The sequence below is a fragment of the Oncorhynchus clarkii genome, chromosome 30, assembly GCF_045791955.1.
Source record: "Oncorhynchus clarkii lewisi isolate Uvic-CL-2024 chromosome 30, UVic_Ocla_1.0, whole genome shotgun sequence".
NCBI classification, from domain to species: Eukaryota; Metazoa; Chordata; class Actinopteri; order Salmoniformes; family Salmonidae; genus Oncorhynchus; species Oncorhynchus clarkii.
Window position 1 is genome coordinate 37,734,962 of NC_092176.1, and position 19,439 is coordinate 37,754,400.

Consider the following 19,439-nt stretch of genomic DNA (forward strand, 5'->3'; position numbering starts at 1 on the left):
GCTCTACCTCTCTCCGTCTCTCCATGCTCTCTCTCCATGCTCTCCCTCTCTACCTCTCTCCGTCTCTCCATGCTCTCTCTCTCCATGCTCTCCCTCTCTACCTCTCTCCATGCTCTCCCTCTCTACCTCTCTCTGTCTCTCCATGCTCTCTCTCTACCTCTCCATGCTCTCCCTCTCTACCTCTCACCCTCTCTCCATGCTCTCTCTCTCCATGCTCTCTCTCTCCATGCTCTCCCTCTCTACATCTCTCCCTCTCTACATCTCTCCCTCTCTACCTCTCTCCATGCTCTCCCTCTCTCCATGCTCTCCCTCTCTCCCTCTCTCCATGCTCTCTCTCTCTACCTCTCTCCATGCTCTCCCTCTCTACCTCTCACCCTCTCTCCATGCTCTCTCTCTCCATGCTCTCTCTCTCCATGCTCTCCCTCTCTACATCTCTCCCTCTCTACCTCTCTCCATGCTCTCCCTCTCTCCATGCTCTCCCTCTCTCCATGCTCTCTCTCCATGCTCTCCCTCTCTCCCTCTCTCCATGGTCTCTCTCCCCATGCTCTCCCTCTCTCCATGGTCTCTCTCCCCATGCTCTCCCTCTCTCCATGCTCTCTCTCCATGCTCTCTCTATCCATGCTCTCCCTCTCTCCATGCTCTTGGTTGTAGACTAGTTGTTTGGTTGTAGACTAGTTGTTTGGTTGTAGACTAGTTGTTTGGTTGTAGACTAGTTATGTTAAGTTGCGTATCAGGGAAAGTTGTGTCCCGGCAGCTAGCTACACCGTGGTTGAAAAGTGTGCTGCTCCTAGAGGCAGTTGTCCTAAGAAACACTTTTTACTTATTTTAATTAGCTGATGAATTATAGAGACTCATTACTCCCAGAGATCTCAGTCAGTGTGTGTATGTGTGTGGTGTTTGTGTGTGTGTGTGATGAGAAGATCTCCCACTCCATATCTCCTGCTAGCAGAGTGGGTGAGGAGTTTTGCATCATTTGGAGGTTGGTGGCATTTTGCTGTGTGATTTGCACGACAGTCTGTGGACAGATGGGTGGGCGGGGGGGATGGGAACAGTTGTTTCCGGGTGGATAGGAGGAAGCAATGTGTCAGGTCAGTCCATCCTGTGGGTCCAGTGGGCCAGATAGGAACAGATAGAGATATGTCCTCATGCCGTTCACACTGGACACAGGAGATAGCAGAGAGGATAGTAGCCAGGGGGAGACAGGAGATAGCAGAGAGGATAGTAGCCAGGGGGAGACAGGAGATAGTAGAGAGGATACTACTCAGGGGGAGACAGGAGATAGCATAGAGGATAGTAGCCAGGGGGAGACAGGAGATAGCAGAGAGGATAGTAGCCAGGGGGAGACAGGAGATAGCAGAGATGATACTACTCAGGGGGAGACAGGAGATAGCAGAGAGGATACTACTTAGGGGGAGACAGGAGATAGTAGAGAGGATACTACTCAGGGGGAGACAGGAGATAGCAGAGAGGATAGTAGCCAGGGGGAGACAGGAGATAGCAGAGAGGATAGTAGCCAGGGGGAGACAGGAGATAGCAGAGAGGATAGTAGCCAGGGGGAGACAGGAGATAGCAGAGAGGATACTACTCATGGGGAGACAGGATATAGCAGAGAGGATAGTAGCCAGGAGGAGACAGGAGATAGCAAAGAGGATAGTAGCCAGGGGGAGACAGGAGAAAGCAGAGAGGATAGTAGCCAGGGGGAGACAGGAGATAGCAGAGAGGATACTACTCATGGGGAGACAGGATATAGCAGAGAGGATAGTAGCCAGGAGGAGACAGGAGATAGCAGAGAGGATACTACTGAGGGGGAGACAGGAGATAGCAGAGAGGATAGTAGCCAGGGTTGCAGGATAGCTCGGACAGGTATATGTCTGTGGCTGTTGGTTTGTGTGTGTACGTGCATTTTCGCTGGCTGGCTGACTGGCTGGCTGATACCCAGACCCTCGCCATTCTGCTTCACTCGAACCCAGACCCTCGCCATTGTCTCCTCTCTGTCCCCTCTCTAATGTCCCCTCCCTAATGTCTCCTCTCAGACACAGACACGTTGTCTGTCTAAGTGTTTTTAACAGGGTCTGATCTCAACTGTGCTGGAGCTGCCTGCTTCCATCAGTGTCATCAGCCTCCTACTAGTGGACTGGCTGGGGGTCTGTAGAACCAAGGGTTTGCAGTACATTGCAATGTGTTGTTAGGCTATGCACGGTATGGCACACACACACATGAAAACATGCACATACACACACATACACAGAGTGAGAGAGAGAGAGACCATCCCCACTAATTGTGTGTCCTCATGACTGACTGAGGGCGAATGTCTGTGGATGGGGGTGGGAGCAGTGAGAGAGAGAGGGAGGTGGGGCTATGAAGAATGAGAGAGGGAGTGGGTTGTAGAGAGACAGAGAGAGAGGGAGGTGGGACACTGAAGAATGAGAGAGGGAGTGGTTATAGAGAGACAGAGAGAGAGAGGGAGTGGTTATAGAGAGACAGAGAGAGAGGAAGGTGGGACACTGAAGGGTGAGAGAGGGAGTGGGTTGTAGAGAGACAACGAGAGAGGGAGGTGGGACACTGAAGGGTGAGAGAGGGAGTGGGTTGTAGAGAGACAACGAGAGAGGGAGGTGGGACACTGAAGGGTGAGAGAGGGAGTGGGTTATATGTGGGAATGTTTGGCCCGTGTACTGTCGATCTGTTGTGGTGTGTAAATGTTTTGTGTTGTGATGCAGCCTGCCTCTCTCTAATCTCCAGTACAGGGATTATAATCTGAGCCTAGTTGAGGGACCCCGGGTAGAACCATGCAGACTGACTGTCTGTCTCTTCAGGACAGCAGGTAGCCTAGTGGTTAGAGCGTTGGGCCAGTAACCGAAAGGTTGCTGGCTTGAATCCCCAAGCTGACAAGGTCAAAATCTGTCATTCTGCCCCAGAACAAGGCCGTTAACTAGGTATGACTAGGTATGACTAGGCTGACTAGGTATGACTAGGCTGACTAGGTATCCCCCTTTCCTTTCTGTTGTACAACTGACTAGGTATCCCCCTTTCCTCTCTGTTGTACAACTGACTAGGTATCCCCCTTTCTGTTGTACAACTGACTAGGTATCCCCCTTTCTGTTGTACAACTGACTAGGTATCCCCCTTTCCTCTCTGTTGTACAACTGACTAGGTACCCCCCTTTCTGTTGTACAACTGACTAGGTATCCCCCTTTCTGTTCTACAACTGACTAGGTATCCCCCTTTCTGTTGTACAACTGACTAGGTACCCCCCTTTCTGTTGTACAACTGACTAGGTATCCCCCTTTCTGTTGTACAACTGACTAGGTATCCCCCTTTCCTTTCTGTTGTACAACTGACTAGGTATCCCCCTCTCCTTTCTGTTGTACAACTGACTAGGTATCCCCCTTTCGTTTCTGTTGTACAACTGACTAGGTATCCCCCTTTCTGTTGTACAACTGACTAGGTACCCCCCTTTCTGTTGTACAACTGACTAAGTATCCCCCTTTCCTTTCTGTTGTACAACTGACTAGGTATCCCCCTTTCTGTTGTACAACTGACGAGGTAACCCCCTTTCCTTTCTGTTGTACAACTGACTAGGTATCCCCCTTTCTGTTGTACAACTGACTAGGTACCCCCCTTTCTGTTGTACAACTGACTAAGTATCCCCCTTTCCTTTCTGTTGTACAACTGACTAGGTACCCCCCTTTCTGTTGTACAACTGACTAGGTATCCCCCTTTCTGTTGTACAACTGACGAGGTAACCCCCTTTCCTTTCTGTTGTACAACTGACTAGGTATCCCCCTTTCCTTTCTGTTGTACAACTGACTAGGTATCCCCCTTTCTGTTGTACAACTGACTAGGTATCCCCCTTTCTGTTGTACAACTGACTAGGTACCCCCCTTTCTGTTGTACAACTGACTAGGTATCCCCCTTTCCTTTCTGTTGTACAACTGACTAGGTATCCCCCTTTCTGTTGTACAACTGACTAAGTATCCCCCTTTCTGTTGTACAACTGACTAGGTATCCCCCTTTCCTTTCTGTTGTACAACTGACTAGGTATCCCCCTTTCCTTTCTGTTGTACAACTGACTAGGTATCCCCCTTTCTGTTGTTCAACTGACTAGGTATCCCCCTTTCTGTTGTACAACTGACTAGGTATCCCCCTTTCCTTTCTGTTGTACAACTGACTAGGTATCCCCCTTTCCTTTCTGTTGTACAACTGACTAGGTATCCCCCTTTCTGTTGTACAACTGACTAAGTATCCCCCTTTCTGTTGTACAACTGACTAGGTATCCCCCTTTCCTTTCTGTTGTACAACTGACTAGGTATCCCCCTTTCCTCTCTGTTGTACAACTGACTAGGTATCCCCCTTTCTGTTGTACAACTGACTAGGTATCCCCCTTTCTGTTGTACAACTGACTAGGTATCCCCCTTTCCTTTCTGTTGTACAACTGACTAGGTATCCCCCTTTCCTTTCTGTTGTACAACTGACTAGGTATCCCCCTTTCTGTTGTACAACTGACTAGATCCCCCCCTTTCTGTTGTACAACTGACTAGGTATCCCCCTTTCCTTTCTGTTGTACAACTGACTAGGTATCCCCCTTTCTGTTGTACAACTGACTAGGTATCCCCCTTTCTGTTGTACAACTGACTAAGTATCCCCCTTTCTGTTGTACAACTGACTAAGTATCCCCCTTTCCTTCAGGACCTAGCTGCTGTCTCATAGCTACTAGTCCGTCTGTGCCCCGTACAGCACCAATGTTATACAATAACATGGCACTGTTGTATTTAAATGGATAGTTCATCTTCACAAAATCACTTGAATTCCTCATTGCTTTTGATGTTGTCTGAGAACAGACTGAGAGAACACTTTGTTTAGTTTCTCTTTAAAAAAAACTAATTTCACAAAGTTCCCTTCACACAGTGAAATGTATTATATTTATTTTACCTTTATTTAACTAGGCAAGTCAGTCTAGAACAAATTCTTTTTTTCAATGACGGCCTAGGAACAGTGAGTTAACTGCCTTGTTCAGGGGCAGAACGACAGATTTTTACCTCGGGGGTAAAACATTTTAGCTCGGGGGATTTAATCTTGCAACCTTTCGGTTACTAGTCCAACGCTCTAACCACTAGGCTCCCTGCTGCCCCACTGAGTGGTTAGTGAATAACAAACCGTGGTCAATAGATCTCAATGTGACCGATGGGATTTCACAGCGTTGTAGAAGCCAACTGACTAAAATATGAACATGTTGTTGTTTTGGACTGTGGACTGTGGAGGTTGGGTCTGATTCAGGCTGGGTGGACTGTGGAGGTTGGTTCTGATTCAGCCTGGGTGGACTGTGGAGGTTGGGTCTGATTCAGCCTGGGTGGACTGTGGAGGTTGGGTCTGATTCAGCCTGGGTGGACTGTGGAGAGTGGGTCTGATTCAGCCTGGGTGGACTGTGGAGGTTGGTTCTGATTCAGCCTGGGTGGACTGTGGAGGTTGGGTCTGATTCAGCCTGGGTGGACTGTGGAGGTTGGGTCTGATTCAGCCTGGGTGGACTGTGGAGGTTGGGTCTGATTCAGCCTGGGTGGACTGTGGAGGTTGGTTCTGATTCAGCCTGGGTGGACTGTGGAGGTTGGGTCTGATTCAGCCTGGGTGGACTGTGGAGGTTGGGTCTGATTCAGCCTGGGTGGACTGTGGAGGTTGGGTCTGATTCAGCCTGGGTGGACTGTGGAGGTTGGGTCTGATTCAGCCTGGGTGGACTGTGGAGGTTGGGTCTGATTCAGCCTGGGTGGACTGTGGAGGTTGGTTCTGATTCAGCCTGGGTGGACTGTGGAGGTTGGGTCTGATTCAGCCTGGGTGGACTGTGGAGGTTGGGTCTGATTCAGCCTGGGTGGACTGTGGAGGTTGGGTCTGATTCAGCCTGGGTGGACTGTGGAGGTTGGGTCTGATTCAGCCTGGGTGGACTGTGGAGGTTGGGTCTGATTCAGCCTGGGTGGACTGTGGAGGTTGGTTCTGATTCAGCCTGGTGGACTGTGGAGGTTGGTTCCCATGATCCCAGAAAACAGGCTCTATATCCCACGGTCAGAGAGGACGCTCTGTGTGTGTGTGTGTGTGTGTGTGTGTGTGTGTGTGTGTGTGTGTGTGTGTGTCCGTGCAAAGCAGGTCAGTCTCCCCTGCTGAGTAAATTACCAAACTATTGATCGGGATGTGTGTCTGTTTCCACGGTATCCTGGAGCGCTGTGTGTTTGCGACTAGATACTCCCATTCCATTGGCCTATTTTTGGGGCTGTGTTTTGGACCAGGCTGACATTTTGTTTCGTAGCAGTTTAACTATGGCGTGTATTCCTCTCCACATCCATGTATTTATCATAGAAACAAGAAAAGAAGTGTCCTTCCCATGTCATTTCCATGACTGCATCTCTGTGGCTGATGTCTACAGTAGCTTGTATACGTGGGTCATTCCGTGTGAAAAAGGGACAGGAATGTCCGTGGATGGGTTTTTCTTTCTCTCCAGTTTGCAGAAAGAAAGACATTTATTAAAATATACATTGTCATACAAATACACATCATGGTCATTTTGTATCTGAATGTGGCAGTAGTGTGATGATGTGTTACTGTAGTTTACTGTTGCTTCATCCCTTCCTTCATGTACCCAGTGTTAAGATGTCATGTATCCTGTGTTTTAAAGTAGTGTTCACTAACCCAGTGTGTTACAGTAGTGTTCACTAACCCAGTGTGTTAATATAGTAGTGTTCACTAACCCAGTGTGTTAATATAGTAGTGTTCACTAACCCAGTGTGTTAATATGGTAGTGTTCACTAACCCAGTGTGTTAATATGGTAGTGTTCACTAACCCAGTGTGTTAATACAGTAGTGTTCACTAACCCAGTGTGTTGTAATATTCACTAACCCAGTGTGTTAATATGGTAGTGTTCACTAACCCAGTGTGTTAATACAGTAGTGTTCACTAACCCAGTGTGTTAATATGGTAGTGTTCACTAACCCAGTGTGTTACAGTAGTGTTCACTAACCCAGTGTGTTAATATGGTAGTGTTCACTAACCCAGTGTGTTAATATGGTAGTGTTCACTAACCCAGTGTGTTGTAATATTCACTAACCCAGTGTGTTAATATAGTAGTGTTCACTAACCTAGTGTGTTGTAATATTCACTAACCCAGTGTGTTAATATAGTAGTGTTCACTAACCCAGTGTGTTAATACAGTAGTGTTCACTAACCCAGTGTGTTAATACAGTAGTGTTCACTAACCCAGTGTGTTACAGTAGTGTTCACTAACCCAGTGTGTTAATATAGTAGTGTTCACTAACCCAGTGTGTTAATATAGTAGTGTTCACTAACCCAGTGTGTTAATATGGTAGTGTTCACTAACCCAGTGTGTTAATATAGTCGTGTTCACTAACCCAGTGTGTTAATATGGTAGTGTTCACTAACCCAGTGTGTTAATATAGTAGTGTTCACTGACCCAGTGTGTTAATATAGTAGTGTTCACTAACCCAGTGTGTTACAGTAGTGTTCACTAACCCAGTGTGTTAATATAGTAGTGTTCACTGACCCAGTGTGTTAATACAGTAGTGTTCACTAACCCAGTGTGTTAATACAGTAGTGTTCACTAACCCAGTGTGTTAATATAGTAGTGTTCACTAACCCAGTGTGTTAATATAGTAGTGTTCACTAACCTAGTGTGTTGTAATATTCACTAACCCAGTGTGTTAATATAGTAGTGTTCACTAACCCAGAGTGTTAATATAGTTGTGTTCACTAACCCAGTGTGTTATAGTAGTGTTCACTAACCCAGTGTGTTAATATAGTTGTGTTCACTAACCCAGTGTGTTAATACAGCAGTGTTCACTAACCCAGTGTGTTAATATAGTAGTGTTCACTAACCCAGTGTGTTAATACAGTAGTGTTCACTAACCCAGTGTGTTAATATAGTAGTGTTCACTAACCCAGTGTGTTAATATAGTTGTGTTCACTAACCCAGTGTGTTAATACAGTAGTGTTCACTAACCCAGTGTGTTAATATAGTAGTGTTCACTAACCCAGTGTGTTAATACAGTAGTGTTCACTAACCCAGTGTGTTAATATAGTAGTGTTCACTAACCCAGTGTGTTAATACAGTAGTGTTCACTGACCCAGTGTGTTAATACAGTAGTGTTCACTAACCCAGTGTGTTAATACAGTAGTGTTCACTAACCCAGTGTGTTAATACAGTAGTGTTCACTAACCCAGTGTGTTAATATAGTAGTGTTCACTAACCCAGTGTGTTAATACTGTTGTGTTCACTAACCCAGTGTGTTACAGTAGTGTTCACTAACCCAGTGTGTTAATATAGTAGTGTTCACTAACCCAGTGTGTTAATATAGTCGTGTTCACTAACCCAGTGTGTTAATACAGTAGTGTTCACTAACCCAGTGTGTTAATACAGTAGTGTTCACTAACCCAGTGTGTTACAGTAGTGTTCACTAACCCAGTGTGTTAATACAGTAGTGTTCACTAACCCAGTGTGTTAATACAGTAGTGTTCACTAACCCAGTGTGTTAATACAGTAGTGTTCACTAACCCAGTGTGTTAATATAGTAGTGTTCACTAACCCAGTGTGTTAATATAGTTGTGTTCACTAACCCAGTGTGTTAATATAGTAGTGTTCACTAACCCAGTGTGTTAATACAGTAGTGTTCACTAACCCAGTGTGTTACAGTAGTGTTCACTAACCCAGTGTGTTAATACAGTAGTGTTCACTAACCCAGTGTGTTAATATAGTAGTGTTCACTAACCCAGTGTGTTAATACAGTAGTGTTCACTAACCCAGTGTGTTAATATGGTAGTGTTCATTAACCCAGTGTGTTAATATGGTAGTGTTCACTAACCCAGTGTGTTACAGTAGTGTTCACTAACCCAGTGTGTTAATATAGTAGTGTTCACTAACCCAGTGTGTTAATATAGTAGTGTTCACTAACCCAGTGTGTTAATACAGTAGTGTTCACTAACCCAGTGTGTTAATATGGTAGTGTTCACTAACCCAGTGTGTTAATATGGTAGTGTTCACTAACCCAGTGTGTTAATATAGTAGTGTTCACTAACCCAGTGTGTTAATACAGTAGTGTTCACTAACCCAGTGTGTTAATATAGTAGTGTTCACTAACCCAGTGTGTTAATACAGTAGTGTTCACTGACCCAGTGTGTTAATATAGTAGTGTTCACTAACCCAGTGTTTTCTCTCCACAGAGCTCAGGAATGGAGGAGACTGTTTGGGAGCAGCACACTGTGAACCTACAAAGGGTGAGTTGACCTTTACCCTTTATATGTATTTGACCTGGAGCCTCCGCTCTCCGTAGTGGAGGGTCAGAGTGTGTTGTTCCTAGCCGTCAGTTAAGGCCACAGCTACTGTGTGTTAGCTCTCACCAGGTGTGTCCGTCCTTCCGTCCTTGCGTGTGTCTGCCTGTGAACTCCCTGAGTGTACACTACAGTAGTTTACTGAAGCTCTGTGACCGAATCCATCTTATCTCCCATGCAGACAGACAGACAGACAGACAGACAGACAGACAGACAGACAGACAGACAGACAGACGATGTCACTGACAGTTTCAGATAGCATCAAAATTATATCAACCTTATCAGGTCAGCATCCAAAATGGACCCCTAGTTCCTACAATATAGATGTTTTGTTTCCCCTCTCTTTCATCAGCTTCTCTCTCTCTCTCTCTCTCTCTCTCTCTCTCTCCCTCTCTCTCGCTCTCCATCTCTTTCTCCCTCCCTCTTTCTCCCTCTCCCTCTCTCTTTCTCCCTCTCCCTCTTTCTCCCTCCATCTCTTTCTCTCTCCCTCTTTCTCCCTCCATCTCTTTCCCTCTCCCTCTTTCTCCCTCCATCTCTTTCTCTCTCCATATCTTTCTCCTCCATCTCTTTCCCTCTCTCTCTTTCTCCCTCCATCTCTTTCCCTCCATCTCTTTCTCCCTCCCTCTTTCTCCCTCCCTCTTTCTCCCTCTCCCTCTTTCTCCCTCTCCCTCTTTCTCCCTCTCCCTCTTTCTCCCTCTCCCTCTTTCTCCCTCCATCTCTTTCTCTCTCCCTCTTTCTCCCTCCATCTCTTTCCCTCTCCCTCTTTCTCCCTCCATCTCTTTCTCTCTCCATCTCTTTCTCCTCCATCTCTTTCCCTCTCTCTCTTTCTACCTCTCTACCTGGCTACCTGTCTCTCTACCTGGCTACCTGTCTCTCTACCCATCTCTCTACCAGGCTACCTGTCTCTCTACCTGTCTACCTGTCTGGCTACCTGTCTCTCTACCTGGCTACCTGTCTCTCTACCTGTCTCTCTACCTGTCTCTCTACCTGGCTACCTGTCTCTCTACCTGGCTACCTGTCTCTCTACCTGTCTCTCTACCTGTCTCTACCTGTCTCTCTACCTGGCTACCTGTCTCTCTACCTGGTTACCTGTCTCTCTACCTATCTCTCTACCTGGCTACCTGTCTCTCTACCTGGCTACCTGTCTCTCTACCTGGCTACCTGTCTCTCTACCTGGCTACCTGTCTCTCTACCTGTCTCTCTACCTGTCTCTACCTGTCTCTCTACCTGGCTACCTGTCTCTCTACCTGGCTACCTGTCTCTCTACCTGTCTCTCTACCTGTCTCTCTACCTGGCTACCTGTCTCTCTGTCTACCTGGCTCTCTACCTGTCTACCTGTCTCTCTACCTGGTTACCTGTCTGTCTACCTGGCTACCTGTCTCTCTACCTGGCTACCTGTCTCTCTACCTGGCTCTCTACCTGGCTACCTGTCTCTCTACCTGGCTACCTGTCTCTCTACCTGGCTACCTGTCTCTCTACCTGGCTACCTGTCTCTCTACCTGGCTACCTGTCTCTCTACCTGGTTACCTGTCTCTCTACCTATCTCTCTACCTGGCTACCTGTCTCTCTACCTGGCTACCTGTCTCTCTACCTGTCTACCTGTCTCTCTACCTGGCTACCCGTCTCTCTACCTGGCTACCTGTCTCTCTACCTGGTTACCTGTCTCTCTATCTGTCTACCTGGCTCTCTATCTGTCTAACAGTCTCTCTACCTGGTTACCAGTCTCTCTACCTGTTTCTCTACCTGTCTCTCTACCTGTCAACCTGTCTATCTACTCTCTCATTCCATTTCAACCCGTTAACCCATCCAGTGCCACATCTCTCTACCTGCCCGGCTACCTGTCTGGCTACCTGTCTGGCTACCTGTCTGGCTACCTGTCTGGCTACCTGTCCGGCTACCTGTCTGGCTAACTGTTTCAACCCATTTTAGTGTACTTGTTTGTCTGACCTTCCTTCTCCATTTCAATGCTGTATATTTTTATTTGCCCAACCCCCAACTAAACTCTCTCTCTCTCTGTGTCCATCTCTCTCCTCCCTCCTTCCTCTAGGACTCCAAGATGGGGTTTGGTATTGCTGTGTCGGGGGGACGGGACAACCCCAACGTGGATAACGGAGAGATGTCAATCATCGTGTCAGACGTCCTACAGGGTGGACCAGCCGACGGACTCCTGTTGTATGCTACACCACTTCCTCTTACATCATCAACTAACTAAACCTCACTGAGTTTTTTCAAAACTTTAATGCTGTTATTAATTAATGGATTTTTTGTTGAATATGTCAGGAAGTCAGTTAAGGGGATACCGTCATTGTGGTTGCTGGTACCGGAAGCCATCAGGTCTCAATTCAATAGTGTGAAGTCACTTCCTGGTCTCTTGTCCTTCTTGTCCTTCATCTGCACTGATCTAAAAAAATAAAAACTATATGGTTAATCAATATAGTTGACATCGTCTGGGAAAAGACTTTCATCTACGCAGATGAATGAAAAGAGACCAGGATAGGAAGCTACTTTTGCCTATAGAAATGCAGCTAGGCTGTTCCAGGAATGATGACGTTCTGATGTACTCTTTCATGTGTGTTTTGTTGTTCTATGTTAACGTTACGTTGTGTTCTCTCCTCCAGTGAGAAAGATCGTGTGATCCAGGTCAACTCCATCCTCATGGACAACGTGCCTCATTCCTTCGCTGTGCAACAGTTACGCAAATGTGGGAAGACCGCCAAGATAGTGAGTATCAGTGTGCATAGTGTGTTGATGTTGTTAGCAGCTAGCTGAAATGTTAAAAAGTAGTCCAGATGGTGAGTATCAGTGTGCATAGTGTGTTGATGTTGTTAGCAGCTAGCTGAAATGTTAAAAAGTAGTCCAGATGGTGAGTACCATATATTATAGAATATGTTAGGCCGTAAGGACATTGACAATATGACAATCTATTCAACATATGAACACAGGGATGGCATAGCCTTGACATTCATCCTGCTGTAGCTGCTAGCTTAGCCACGACAGACAGACAGACAGACAGACAGACAGACAGACAGACAGACAGACAGGAGACATTGTAGCAGCTAGTTGTAACATTGTGACAGTGAATCACCTAGAGCACCATGCAGTACTGCCTTCTGAGCTGTTTAACACTGTCAGTCCACGGAGCTGTTTAACACTGTCAGTCCACGGAGCTGTTTAACACTGTCAGTCCACGGAGCTGTTTAACTTCTTATGGGCAGGTGGGAGAGTAGCGTCCCACCTGGCCAACATCCGGTGAAATTGCAGAGCGCAAAAGTCAACCTACAGAATTATAAATATTTAACTTTCATAAAATCATTACAGCTGTATTACAGCTTAACTTCCTGTTAATCGCTGAGTCAGATTCAAAATGGCTTTATGGCGAAAGCACATCATGCGATTATCTGAGGACAGCGCCCCGCATACAAAAGCATGAAAAACATATTTCAACCAGGCAGGTGTGCCACGAAAGTCAGAAATAGCGATATAATTAATGCCTTACCTTTGATGATCTTCTTCTGTTGGCACTCCAAAAGATCCCAGTTACATCACAAATGGTCCTTTTGTTCAATAATGTCCTTCTTTATATCCATAAAAACTCAGTTTAGCTGGCGATCCTCAGTCAATAATCCACCCAGTTTCCCTCCATCAAAATGCATACAAATGAATCCCAAACATTACTAATAAACTTTAAAAAAAAAGTCAAACAACGTTTATAATCAAACCTTAGGTACCCTAATACGTAAATAAATGATCAAATTTAAGACGGAGAATCGTTATTGTCTTTACCGGAGAAAAATACCAAAGAACGCACTCTCTTCCACACGCTTGGAAACACTACGGCCAAAATGGGAGCCACCTAGAAAAACTACAATTTCTGGCTCATTTTTCCAAAAACCAGCATGAAACTCTTTATAACTGTTGACATCTAGTGGAAGCCCTATGAACTGCACTCTGGGAGGATTTCGCCTGATAATAAAAATGACAGCCATTGAAAACAGTGGTAGGCAGAATTTTTTTTTGGGGGGGGGGGTGGTTTGTCCTCGGGGTTTTGCCTGCCATATCAGTTCTTTTATACTCACAGACATAGTTTTAAAAACTTTAGAGTGTTTTCTATCCAAATCTACTTATAATATGCATATCCTAGCTTCTGGGCCTGAGTAGCAGGCAGTTTACTTTGGGAACTCTTTTCATCCGGACGTGAAAATACCGCCCCCTATCCAAGAGAGGTTAACACTGTCACATCTTCAATACTGCATAGCCCAAAATAACCCTACTGCCCCGCTCTCGCTCCCGGCTCTCTCTCTCTCTCTCTGTGTGTGTGTGTGTGTGTGTGTGTGTGTGTGTGTGTGTGTGTGTGTGTGTGTGTGTGTGTGTGTCTGTGTGTGTCTGTGTCTGTGTCTGTGTCTGTGTCTGTGTCTGTGTGTGTCTGTGTCTGTGTCTGTGTGTGTGTGTAGTGTGTAGTGTGTAGTGTGTTGTGTGTGTGTATGTGTGTGTATGTGTAGTGTGTCTGTGTGTGTATGTGTAGTGTGTCTGTGTGTGTGTGTGTGTCTGTGTCTGTGTCTGTGTGTTAGTCTCTTGGGTGTTTTGTTGCACATGTTATCTTCTGTGATCCTTTCCATTAAAATGCAGCATTGTTCCAGGCCTGAGCTCTCTGCATAGCAATACAAAGTGTAATGGTTGACCCTGTCTGCCTCTCTGTGTGTGCTTCTCCTCAGACGGTGAAGAGACCTCGGAAGGTGGCTCTCCACTCCCTGAAGCACCCCCCCTCCCCCGGCGGCGAAAGTCGAGACTTCGGCACCACCCGTTACTACGATGCCGATGACAACCAGAGTGACGGGGGCTGGCAACGTGGCAACGGTGGGCCCGGTTACACCCACGAGCCTCGTGACCTCACCCCCGACAACAAGAACTACCTGGACCCCGACTACGGCAGCCGCGGTAATCGGGGGAGGAGCCGGGGGAGGAGCCAGGAGAGGGCATCGCCGAGCCCCGAGCATCGCCGCGACAACAGCAAAGGGCGGGCCTTGGACCGCGAGCCGCCCAGTCCCGAGAGGCTGCGGTATCCACGGGAACGCAGCCGGGGGAGGAGCACGGACCGGGAGAGAGGAGGAGGGGGAGGAGGGAGTCCAGGTGGGAGGAGCTACGGCCGGGGCGACAGTTACGAGCGTGGAGGGGGGAGGTACGGGGATGTGGGAGGTACTGGAGGGAGGATGGTGAAGAGTAAGAGTAGAGACCAACTCCAGGAGCCTTCCTCCCCGGACCTCCCAAGACGAGGAGGAGGCGGAGGAGGAGCTAGAGACCTGGAGCCCCTGGAGAAACCTGTTAACGTCCTGCTGGTCAAGAACAGACCCAACGAAGGTACCAGACATAGTGTATAACAGTAACTAACCCATCGAAGGTACCAGACATAGTGTACAACAGTAACTAACCCAACGAAGGTACCAGACATAGTGTACAACAGTAACTAACCCAACGAAGGTACCAGACATAGTGTACAACAGTAACTAACCCAACGAAGTTACCAGACAGTCTACTACAGTAACTAACCCAACGAAGTTACCAGACAGTCTACTACAGTAACTAACCCAACGAAGTTACCAGACAGTCTACTACAGTAACTAACCCAACGAAGGTACTAGACATAGTCTACAACAGTAACTAACCCAACAAAGTTACCAGACAGTCTACTACAGTAACTAACCCAACGAAGTTACCAGACATAGTCTACTACAGTAACTAACCCAACGAAGTTACCAGACAGTCTACTACAGTAACTAACCCAACGAAGTTACCAGACAGTCTACTACAGTAACTAACCCAACGAAGTTACCAGACAGTCTACTACAGTAACTAACCCAACGAAGGTTAAAAGCTGTAATCATAATGTCAGTTCCTTTACAATAAGTGTTCGACCCTTAGGAAGGGATGATGTATAAAGGACCCGGGGAGCATGTTTACTGCTTAGATTTTGTAATGTTCATTTTGTAAAGGTCAGAGGATACGGGGGTTTTAAGGTCAGGCTTGAGGTATGTTATCTGGTTGCTGCAGCTAGTCACTAACTGTGTGTCTGTCTAGAGTACGGTCTGCGTCTGGGCAGTCAGATCTTCATCAAGGAAATGACCAGTACAGGACTGGCTACCAAGGACGGAAACTTACAGGAGGGAGACATCATTCTCAAGGTCTACAGACACACACACACAATTAATCTCTTTCTCACACTCTCACATATCTTGTCACACATCTTCACACACACACTCTCAATTTCAATGTAATTGGTCGTCATAGGCATGACTGCAAAGAAGGATGCTGCCAGATGTTTCATTTTTAATCGCTACCCCCATTCCTCTCTTCATCTCACACCCAAACTGTCAAATCACTACCCCACTGATTTATACTCTACTTTCTCTGTTTCTCTGTTCTTCCTCACTTTCCTCTTTCTTTTCTCCTCACTCTCCTCTCTCTCCTTTCTCACCTCTCTCTCCTCTCCTCTCCTCTCCTCTCCTCTCCTCTTCTCTCTCCTCTTCTCTCCTATAACTCCTCTCTCCTCTTCTCTCCTATAACTTCTCTCTTCTCTCCTCTTCTTTCCTATATATCCTCTCCTCACTCTCCTCTACTCTCCTATATATCCTCTCCTCACTCTCCTCTCCTCTCCTCTTTTCTCTTCTCTTCTCCTGTCCTCTCCTGTCCTCTCCTCACTCTCCTCTCCTCTCTGCTTCCGATCTCCTCCCTCTCTTCAGATCAATGGGACAGTAACAGAGAACCTGTCTCTGAACGATGCAGGGAAGCTCATTGAGAAGTCTAGAGGAAAACTCCAGCTGGTCATCCAGAGAGACCGGAGACAGATCCTCATCCGTATCCCGCCCCTCGTCGACTCTGACTCCGAACCTGACGGTGAGTGACTGACTGGGGAGTGATAGGGATGACAGACATCTGTTCTGACCAATAGCAGAGCGTTATTCAGAGTGTAGAAGATGACGGACACCTGTCCTGACCAATGGCAGAGCAGTATTCACAGAATATAGTTGTTTGTGTGGGTTATATTCCCTGTAGAAAGTCCCAGAAGTTGAGAGTGTATTGGTTTTCTCTGCTCCACTGACATGTCATTGATCACTGTACTAGTGTTGCGCTGTATATCGAAACTTCGATACTTTTTGGATACTAAAACATGAAAAAACTGTTCAGTACTATACTTTAAAAAAAAAAACTTTTGGTACTTCTGTACAAATGTGTCTCGTGTCATACAGATTGAGAGGATCCAGTCTGTCTAGTAATTTGTCTGAATGTTATCAAGGGGGCAGTAGTAAGCTAGCCAGGCTACGTGTCTTCTCAAGGGGGCAGTAGTAAGCTAGCCAGGCTACGTGTCTTCTCAAGGGGGCAGTAGTAAGCTAGCCAGGCTACTTGTCTTCTCAAGGGGGCAGTAGTAAGATAGCCAGGCTACTTGTCTTCTTAAGGGGGCAGTAGTAAGCTAGCCAGGATACTTGTCTTCTCAAGGGGGCAGTAGTAAGATAGCCAGGCTACTTGTCTTCTTAAGGGGGCAGTAGTAAGCTAGCCAGGCTACTTGTCTTCTCAAGGGTGCAGTAGTAAGCTAGCCAGGCTACTTGTCTTCTCAAGGGGGCAGTAGTAAGCTAGCCAGGCTACGTGTCTTCTCAAGGGGGCAGTAGTAAGCTAGCCAGGCTACTTGTCTTCTCAAGGGGGCAGTAGTAAGCTAGCCAGGCTACTTGTCTTCTCAAGGGGGCAGTAGTAAGCTAGCCAGGCTACTTGTCACATGCAGCTGACACGTGAGACACTTTTGAAACGTGCGAGAGCATAGGTTGTTCTCATGAAAACATCGTAGCTACACGCCCGCAGCTTGTTGACTAGACTGGCTCCAGAAGTGAACTATGGGAATACTTTGCTTACAGAGCAGATGAGGACCAGCCTACTGAAACAACTAAACAACAGGTGTTACAAAACTACATAAACACAACATTTGCATTGTGAAGTTATTCTACTAGCAACTAAATTCAGATTACATTAACATAATATATTCAGCATGACATTCATGTGAGCGTTGTAATATTATGACAACCCAAAAGTAATGTCGTCACAACGTAGCTATGACAGCAATATATTTAGCGAGACTACTTTGCTTTTGTCTGGGCTTGCTATCAGTTCGTAATGTGCAATTCACGAACGATTCATTCATTGGGGATCTTCATCAAATCAAATCAAATCTGCTCAACAAACTGGAATTAGAGAACGACTCGTTTGAGGATCGACATTGTGCTTATCCAATGGCAGTCAAACAATACATTCCGCCAAGAGTCACAATCTAGTCTCTGATTCAGAGGGGTTAAATACGGAAGACTAATTTCAGTTGAATGCATTCTGTTGTACAACTGACTAGGTATCCCCCTTTCTGTTGTACAACTGACTAGGTATCCCCCTTTCCTTTCTGTTGTACAACTGACTAGGTATCCCCCTTTCCTTTCTGTTGTACAACTGACTAGGTACCTCCCTTTCTGTTGTACAACTGACTAGGTATCCCCCTTTCTGTTGTACAACTGACTAGGTATCCCCCTTTCCTTTCTGTTGTACAACTGACTAGGTATCCCCCTTTCTGTTGTACAACTGACTAGATATCCCCCTTTCTGTTGTACAACTGACTAGGTATCCCCCTTTCCTTTCTGTTGTACAACTGACTAAGTATCCCCCTTTCCTTTCCTGTTGTACAACTGACTAGGTATCCCCCTTTCCTTTCTGTTGTACAACTGACTAGGTATCCCCCTTTCCTTTCTGTTGTACAACTGACTAGGTATCCCCCTTTCCTTTCCTGTTGTACAACTGACTAGGTATACCCCTTTCCTTTCTGTTGTACAACTGACTAGGTATCCCCCTTTCCTTTCTGTTGTACAACTGACTAGGTATCCCCCTTTCCTTTCTGTTGTACAACTGACTAGGTATCCCCCTTTCCTTTCTGTTGTACAACTGACTAGGTATCCCCCTTTCTGTTGTACAACTGACTAGATACCCCCCTTTCTGTTGTACAACTGACTAGGTATCCCCCTTTCCTTTCTGTTGTACAACTGACTAGGTATCCCCCTTTCCTTTCTGTTGTACAACTGACTAGGTATCCCCCTTCCTGTTGTACAACTGACTAGGTATCCCCCTTTCCTTTCTGTTGTACAACTGACTAGGTATCCCCCTTTCTGTTGTACAACTGACTAGATACCCCCCTTTCTGTTGTACAACTGACTAGGTATCCCCCTTTCTGTTGTACAACTGACTAAGTATCCCCCTTCCTGTTGTACAACTGACTAGGTATCCCCCTTTCTGTTGTACAACTGACTAGGTATCCCCCTTTCTGTTGTACAACTGACTAGGTATCCCCCTTTCTGTTGTACAACTGACTAAGTATCCCCCTTCCTGTTGTACAACTGACTAGGTATCCCCCTTAGTGTGGTTGTTGCCACAACTAGACCTTGTTTCAAATGTACCAATAAATAATCGTATTTGTAACCAACAAATATACAATCAGCAAATGTCCGTTGTTTAAAGCACACGTGTACAACTCTGTCAAAAAATAACAACTCCAATTAAGCCCGTTATGGTGAACGACATGTGAACGAGAGACTTGTAGAATCATGACTCTTTTAAGTTTTCAGTTCATCGTTCACTAGTAGCGGGTCCTGCGTGCTCTGGGCATTACCAACTCAAATTAACAAAATGAGTCAAAATATGTTTTATTTTGACTGGATGAGTCAAAATGATTCAAGTAAGTTAAAAGAGCCAAACTTCCCATCACTACTCGCAGTAGCCAGTCATCAGCCCTGGGCGGAGCGTTGCACCCTGATAGATGAAATGCACTATGGGAATTGTAGTATGCTATGTAAAATCCATTGCATAGCTATGGTGTGTAGACTGTTGCAATATTGACGTTTCTGAAATGAGCTTCAAAGTGTTCTATGTCATTTTGGAACCTAATAATTGATTTAATAAATACAATTATTTAGCTGTATTGAATAATGAATCATATAGGTCTACTGAATGTCATTTGACCCAATATTATGAACATAGATGACAAAATTAACGCTGATGTGTCAAATTACATTTTAAAACAGTTTAAAACATTTTTTTTGTATGC

The 19,439-nt window shown here is 46.0% G+C and overlaps 1 protein-coding gene across 6 annotated transcripts in view; it reads left to right on the top strand.

The window, feature by feature from the left end:
* The window catches only part of LOC139390107 (tight junction protein ZO-2-like), a 179,134-nt gene that overhangs the window by 118,230 nt on the left and 41,465 nt on the right, over positions 1 to 19,439 (top strand). For all 6 annotated transcript variants that reach the window (XR_011629466.1, XM_071137259.1, XM_071137263.1 and 3 more), the window contains exons 2-7: positions 9,212 to 9,265; positions 11,367 to 11,491; positions 11,938 to 12,040; positions 14,032 to 14,674; positions 15,392 to 15,495; positions 16,054 to 16,207. Coding sequence is in view for 5 of the 6 variants with exons in the window: in XM_071137259.1 (XP_070993360.1) it covers positions 9,212 to 9,265; positions 11,367 to 11,491; positions 11,938 to 12,040; positions 14,032 to 14,674; positions 15,392 to 15,495; positions 16,054 to 16,207 (1,183 nt within the window). In the remaining variant the exon portion in view is untranslated. The remainder of the gene's footprint in view (positions 1 to 9,211; positions 9,266 to 11,366; positions 11,492 to 11,937; positions 12,041 to 14,031; positions 14,675 to 15,391; positions 15,496 to 16,053; positions 16,208 to 19,439) is intronic.